Source organism: Phalaenopsis equestris, unplaced genomic scaffold (genome assembly GCF_001263595.1).
Source record: "Phalaenopsis equestris unplaced genomic scaffold, ASM126359v1 Scaffold000002, whole genome shotgun sequence".
NCBI classification, from domain to species: domain Eukaryota; kingdom Viridiplantae; phylum Streptophyta; class Magnoliopsida; order Asparagales; family Orchidaceae; genus Phalaenopsis; species Phalaenopsis equestris.
In genome coordinates, this window is record NW_018164444.1 from 71,531,098 (window position 1) to 71,538,981 (window position 7,884).

At 37.3% G+C, this 7,884-nt stretch overlaps 1 protein-coding gene across 1 annotated transcript; it reads left to right on the plus strand.

The window, feature by feature from the left end:
- The first annotated feature begins 88 nt into the window (after positions 1-88).
- On the plus strand, positions 89-1,983 carry LOC110019964 (putative disease resistance protein RGA3). The gene has a single exon (XM_020717882.1). The coding sequence runs from the start codon at positions 89-91 to the stop codon at positions 1,742-1,744; it is 1,656 nt and encodes a 551-aa protein (XP_020573541.1). The 3' UTR covers positions 1,745-1,983.
- Positions 1,984-7,884: the final 5,901 nt, after the last annotated feature.

The following is a 7,884-nucleotide window of genomic DNA, read 5'->3' on the forward strand; positions in this document are numbered from 1 at the left end:
GCAGTTCATTATCTATCAAAAATATTCTAAGAATCCTTCTAATGATCTCTTACCAAGAGACATTAATAATCTTTCTAATTTGCGTTACATGAAAATGCCGCAGATTGTCTTTTCTTGGATCCATGGGATTGGGAAGTTAAACTCTCTTCAAAAATTGGATGTGTTTTATGTTAAGAATGAAGATGGTTATAGAATTGGGGAGCTGGAACATATGAACGAACTCCGGCTATTAAATATCAAATTTCTTGGAAGTGTGAAGGATGACAAAGAGGCATGCAATGCCAAATTATGTGAAAAGAGAAACCTATTGGAATTGTCTTTAGATTGGGGTGACACTGAGCTACAAAGTCAAACCCCATCACACATTGTAGATTGCATCTTGCATGAACAGGTGCTTGCAAATCTTCAACCACATAACAATCTAAAGAAACTTTGCATACGTGCATATATGGGTGCAAGGTCTGCAGCATGGATGGACAATGCCAATTTGATCTCCAGTCTAAACTTCATATATCTAGATGAGTGTTTGGAGTGGGAAACTCTTCCGCCTTTTGGGCAGCTTCCATTCCTCAAGGCATTGCGTCTTCAGAACATGCCAAAAGCAAAGCGTTTTAATCACAAATTTCAAGGGAAAGCCAAGTATTGTATGTTTCCATCACTGCAGGCGCTAGATATTGGTAAATTAGATGCATTAGAGGATTTTTTTGATACATCAGGAGCAGCAGAAGATGACGGTTTCTTTCCTTGCTTAACGAAGCTTCACCTCATAGATTGCCCAAATTTGCAACAGTTTCCTTTTTTACCTCCTAAGCTCAGAACATTAACAATCAATAACATTGGGTGGAAAGCTTTGAACTGGAAACAAGGCACTAGCAACTCTTGCAGCATTTCAAAAATCGCTCACCTTTCCTCATTAAACATCTGTCGCTGTCCAAACCTGACATCTTTTCCTCTAGCTGATGAAATGGTAAGACTTGAAGCACTGAGAAACTTGACAATTCAAGATTGCCCCGCACTGATCTCTCTCAACGGACTGCAAGTTAGCGCTAAGAATTTCTCTCTTAAATTGGAGAATCTTAGTATAACCGATCCATCTGTGTTGCTATTGGAGCCATTGAGAAGTATCACCTCCTTGGAAAAGCTGACAATTGAAAATAATGATGAGGTGGTTGCATTTCCGTTTGAGGTGGGACAGTGGTTTCTACAAGTTAGCTCGTCACTTTGTTTGTTGATTTTAGGAAGGTTCAAATCCCTGCAGTCTCTCCCTTCTTCCTTGGAAAGCCTCTCTTCACTTAAGACTCTACTTGTGCATATGGTTCCTCTACTCCAGGTGTTGCCGAACATTCCCACCTCTCTGGAATTCTTATCGCTTCAAGAACTCGAATCATTGCAGTGCCTGCCATATTTTTTGTCAACCGTCTCATCTCTCAAGCAGCTACGTTTAGTTGGAATTCCGCTCCTCAAATCATTGCCAGACCTCCCTACCTCTTTGTTTGAGTTATATATAGAAGATCTCGTTCAGCTGGATTGCCTACCTTCTTCCCTTGCAAGCCTATCTTCTCTCCACAGTCTTGACATCGTAAAGGTTCCTAAGCTACGAGAATTACCAGACCTCCCTCACTCCTTGGAAAATCTGAGAATACAGAATTGTCAGCAAGACTTCATGGAGCGCTATGAGGAGCCATCAGGCTCTGATTGGCACAAGATTGCACTCATTCCTAATGTCCACATTCTACTAGGTTAGAGTAAGCATAGGAGTGGTCCGTATAATACGCGCCAACATGACATTCAAAACCCTTTCCAATTTTATGAGTTTTTGTGTAATTCATGTAATACTAAATCAGTCCCTTCTCATGGGTATGTGAGGACTTGTTATTTAGTTAGATTCATGTTCTGTTATAGTGCTATGTGGATGCTTATTGTAATATGCAATCACTGTTTAAGTGATTATTTGGTTGGTTGTTAATTTTTAATTACAATTGTAGTGGGACTTGGGATTAATTATGATTAATGGTTTTAGATTAGATCTAGGTGTTTTAAATGGCATCAGCATCTGAGGATTTATTATTTAATCATATTCATGATATGTTATGTGCATGATTATTGTAATAAACTAATCTAATGTCTGCTTTTGTTGAACAACTAAATTATCTTGTTGAAGAACAAATTGCTCATTGTTGTGTGATTCGACAACTTCACAGGAGCCGTTGGGATTTTATATAATGATAGCTCCTAGATTGAATTATTGCTGGCACAGAATGGTTCATGCATATATGTGTGGTAGCAGTAGTCTTAAAATGACACTAAAGTTAAAAAGATTGATGATTACCCCTCCGAAAATCTGAATATTTGAATAGTCATTTGAATATATGGATTTGCTGCAACGCTCTCCCAAAACGAGTAGTAGATTTAGGGTCCGTTTGAGGCAGTTTATGCGTTTCAGGATAAGTTGCTTATCCTGAAACGCGGCCGCGGGGATCAACCTGTGGCCTGCGATTAGTGTAAAAACCCAAACGCAGTTTCGGATAAGCTGACGAAACGCGCGAACCAAACGGTATAGCGGAGTTTTGAAAACGCCTCCTGCACTTATAAGCTGCCCCAAACGGACCCTTACATGCATACCACTTCTTATACATTTACATATCTAACACCTAAACTTCAATGTTTGCTTATATGCCGATTTACTTCGGCGTGAAAAATGTATGTATATTTCAATTTTTAAAATTTAAGATGGTGTTTTAGATGTGATAAGACGGATTTGGGTGATATAAATGTAAACAATCGAAGCTTTAAGAGTTAAGTATATAAATATGTAAGAATTGGGTGGTGGTATGTATGTAACTGCCCCATTCTTAAATTCATAAATTCACAAGATAATTTAGTAACTACCACTTACTCCTAAAATCTGATTCATTTGAAGGAGAGAGGGGGGCACATTCTTTCCAGTAGAATATGTTACAAGAAAGTACGCACATGTGAATTTGACAACTCAAAACCAACAACTAAATATTATTTATTAAATTATAAATTGTAAGATAGTGGGGCACGCAAATGCGTACTCAGGCGAAGTTGTTTGCACGACCTAGAGCTCGTCTGCTCACCTCTCACTCAAACTCGCCCACCGGCATAAACTATCTATCTAAAATTCAAATTTCGAACCGGCACCTAAAAAAAATAATACTAATTTGCATAGAATCTAATTCAAGAAATTTAAGTCATGCTCATAATGATTGGAAACAAAACAAATTTTATTGCAAACTCCAAAGTAAATATTTGAATGATCTCATCATTGTGCTTCAGTGATTCGCAAGAAATTATAATGATATACCTAAGCTTTGAGCACAATAATTTCACACACGCATACTTATTCTCTCTTGGGAGAACTCTCACACTCTTCCAAGTATCCCTCCGACGAAGCATGATTAAAAGCTATGATAGTTCTTCAGTGACTCCCTCTAGTCTCTGTCTTCTTCCTCTCGATGTCACTCCATTGAAAATTTGTAAAGAGGAGAAAAACCGACTTTATTTCAAATTGCTTTCTTTTATAGCTACAGATCCTCATACAATCTCATCATGTCAACTCGAACCGTTGTAACTTTTAAAGTTAGTTGGCCATATCTGGAGTTCTACCACAGAGCACCAAAGTCGTGCTCTATATATTTCTGTAATTTTTCACATCTCCAAGTGATGCCTATGTGCCACAAAGAGAGTCATATGGTGTTGAAGTGGCGTCAACTTCCTTCCAATGTGGCACCATGGTTTCTTTCGCTCGGTTTTCTACATTATCCGTAGGTTGTACTTTGGCGGCACTAAGAGTGGCACATATATTTCGGTGTGGCTCATAGGTTCTTACTTCTCTGTTTTGGGCATGGGAGAGGTAAAATAGTTGCAGTGTACCTATGCACTATTAACGTAGCTACGCCAATAGTGCTGCACATACACCAGAAAATGATATAACTACGCCGCTTGCTCGTTTAAGCTCTGTAACCTGCAAATAACATACAAAAAAAAACATATGAAAAAAAATATAATTATGATACAAATAGTGGAAATATTACTGGAAAATACATCACACATTTGAGAAGCAACAATAACAATTATATAATCATATATTGTCAGTTTTGTTGGATACCTTGAATGTAAACACCATTATGGGCCCATTAACATGATATCTAATATCTAAAAATGTTATAATTGTAAACACCAACTAATAACAACGTACAAGTCATCCAGAAAAACTCATAAGGTCAAACGTCTCATCATAGATTTCTAAAACTCACAAAAAATACATGCAATATTTATGATACATATATTATTTATAGTTGTTTCATCGGTCATTCAAGTGGGAAGAAAAATACATGTAAAAAAAATAAAAAAAAAATAAGTACTTTTTTATCAAAAAAAAAAATTGATACAATTAATATCAAATGCATAAGAAACATAAATATATGTGACTTGTATAAATAGAATATCATAAAATTTATCGCAACTCAGAGAAAAACAGGAGTGCCACAATAACATCACCACTGTCACTTCACATTCACACTCAATCACATCCACCAACACAAACACCTCCAGACAGCAACACATCAAGAGACCACCTCCACACACCAACACATCAAGAGACTGCCTCCACACATCACCACTGCCCTTCCTTAACACAACTATCACCACCTCCACACATCCACGAACTAAAAAACAACCACACACCTCCACTCCACCAACACATCACCACTGCCCCTCCAGAACATCCATAACCATCTCATACACACACAAACACATCCACCAAGAACATACCATCTATAATTCCAGATAATTGTAAGTGCAATCAACACATCCACCTAATCAAATTATTTACATTAAAAATGAATAACAACTGAACAGAGTAAAGGTAGAGGAAAATCACAAAATGAAAAAGCTGTTAGGTATGTAAATACCAGACAATGAAGAATGACAGTGTATAACATATGTTATATTCAATTCAAAGCCCACAAACCACCAACCTCATTTGGCAAAGAATACCAAAATTCGAATTCCACCAACATATTTCAACCTCATACGCATTTCCAACCCCAAGATAGGAAATACTACAAGATAGACAGAGCCAACAATACACATTTCCAACCTTAACCAAAGCATACACATTTCCAACCTCAACCAAAATCCAAAAATTATTCAAAACCCACAATATTTGGTTGGGAATACAGGGATAGGCAGAGCCAAACCAAAATTCATTTCCAAAACATGCATTTCGAACCTCAAACACATACCCCAACCAGACACATGTAATTCCAAACAGAGCAGAACCAAAATCCAAAATTTCAACCTTAACTGCAATCCTCCAACACACACATTTCAAAACCAAAAATCACAACATAGTAAAGATAGGAATGTCGTAAGATAGATAGAGCCAAACCAAAACCTCAAAATCCCAAAAACACCGCACGAATAGAAACTATCACACATAGGGCGACAATGATCTAGACAAAGCCAAAGAATAAAGTTAGGAGGCATCTTACAGGACCGAGAGAGAGAGAGAGAGAGAGAGAGAGAGAGAGAGAGAGAGAGAGAGGGGGAAGCAAGAGCCGCGAGAGAGAGGGAGACATTACGAGATCGCGAGAGAGGGGGTTATGACAAAAGCTATGAGAGAAAGGGATGCACCAGTGAGATTCGTGAGGGCAGCTTTGACAAAAATAACAAAATGAATGCGGGCTACAAGGTGATACCTGTGATCATGTTTCGTTACTAATTTTTTCAAACCACCAACATGCCACAACAACCAAATGCCCCCAAATGCATTTTCAAAGCGCATCATAGCTAATAAGCTACGCCATATGGGCACTAAATTAATTAGTTGTTAATATAACTAAATAATACTCATGCACAACCATACTACAACTTGCTATTAAAATGCATTTATTTTTCGCCTTGCTAAAAAAAATTCTCATAAAAAAAATGCCCTAACTCACCCATCACACAAAACTATATCATTGAGATATATCACATCATATCAAACATCTAAACTTTAATTTTTATATATAGACCATTTTAATTTTGGGAAAATTACATACCTAGCACCAAATTCTTATGTATTTACTTATCTCACACCTAAAGTTTCATTTATATATGTAAAAGCCCATTGGTGGTATAAATGTAAAACTTCAAATTTAGATGTTGATATGTAACTAAATTTGAATAAACCCCTTCTTGATATTTTACACAGCCAAGCATCCCTCATCCGGCTCTCTCTCCCTCATTTTTGTTGTTCGGCTACACCTTGTCGGCGCCATGACCGGATGCTTTGTGGTCCAATCATGGAGGAGAGCGTCCATCAACCCTAGCCTTAAGTATTCTGTTGTAACTTCTCTAATGAGGTGGTTATTTTAATTTTAATTTTTTCTTGGTTCTTGTGGAAGGAAGTGTTTTCATGCTCAGCCCAACGTCCCTCAACTTGTTGATTACATTGCTTTTAATTTCTGCATAAATTTTTTTTTTCTCGGCTCTGGAAACGATCAGATAAACTAAGATATATATTTACAGAACACAAGACTTGAGAATGAGGCTCGATCAGGTAAACTAAGATATATATGACGTCCGTTTGGTCTGCGAAACCGTTTTATTTGCCGACAAATTCCCCTATTTAATATGAAAAAATTAAATAGGGTTTATTTTAATTTGGGTTCGGAAAAGCTCCCTATAAGGGCAAACCCCTATAGTTACTTACATCTTAAATGACCGAAATCACTTAAGAATACTCTCGACAAAAATCAGAAAAAATTATCTTCAAGGACTTCAAAAAGATCGGACTTTTCAACGAAATTGGACGAAGATGTGTGCAAAAGAGAATTGTTCAAACTTGGGACATTTATTAAAGGATCCAAAGGAAAAAGAACTAGGGGATGCCACAGATCCAGAGGAGATCCACGGTGGCTTCCCAGTCTACCCTATGGTTTGACTTCAGTTTTGAGGAGGAAGATTCAAATGTTTTATCCTGCTAATTTTATTTAATTAGGGCTTACATTCGTGAACGCTTACACATATAGCCTGGAAGATGTGAGGATTTAGGTCGTAAAGAACGACAACCTCGGAATCCTAAAACGAGTTAGGGCTTAGATCGTATAGCAGAGTCATACGAATACCTAACGAAAAGGTTCATGATTTATGTTGCGCTAGGTGAATGCGCTAGGCGAACAACCTCGAAATCCTATGGATTGTTATTTTAAATTCTACGAAATGAATTATTTAGCTGGGGAAGACATGTTCTACTGTTGAAGATGGTCGTCCTGCCCACCGCGCTAACTCCAAGCTACTTGTCGTGACGAGTTTAAGTTTTCTGGGGTGTCCAGTTATGATGTCAAATCAAACGACGCTATGGTAATAGTTCTCTAAACATCCTATATGGAAAGGAGGCATGCTTAAGGCTATGTAATATAAAATGTGCAATACAAGACAAGCAATAGAAATCACAATAAAAGAAACAATGTACATACCATACATGACAGTAGCAGGTATAGTAGAAGGAACGATATAACATGCTATATAGAGTGGTGGCAAGTACAGTAAAAGGAATAGTATAACATGCTTTACAGAACAATAGCAAGTAGAAACATGAATAATTTAACATGTTGTACATAACAGTAGCGGGTATAGTAGAAAGAACAGTATAACATGTTGTACAGGGCAGTAGCAGATATAAACATGAATAATATAACATTCTGTAAATGTAAAACAAACATGTACGCTTGTAGGCTCCACTGTTTTTTAAATGTATCAAGCTGAAATGTATTGCAAAAAAGCAAAGTCTGGAAGAAAAGCCATCCAGGAAATCCGAAGAAGAGTGTAACGACGACTCATGACTGAAAATTTGAGAGAATCAACGAGAAA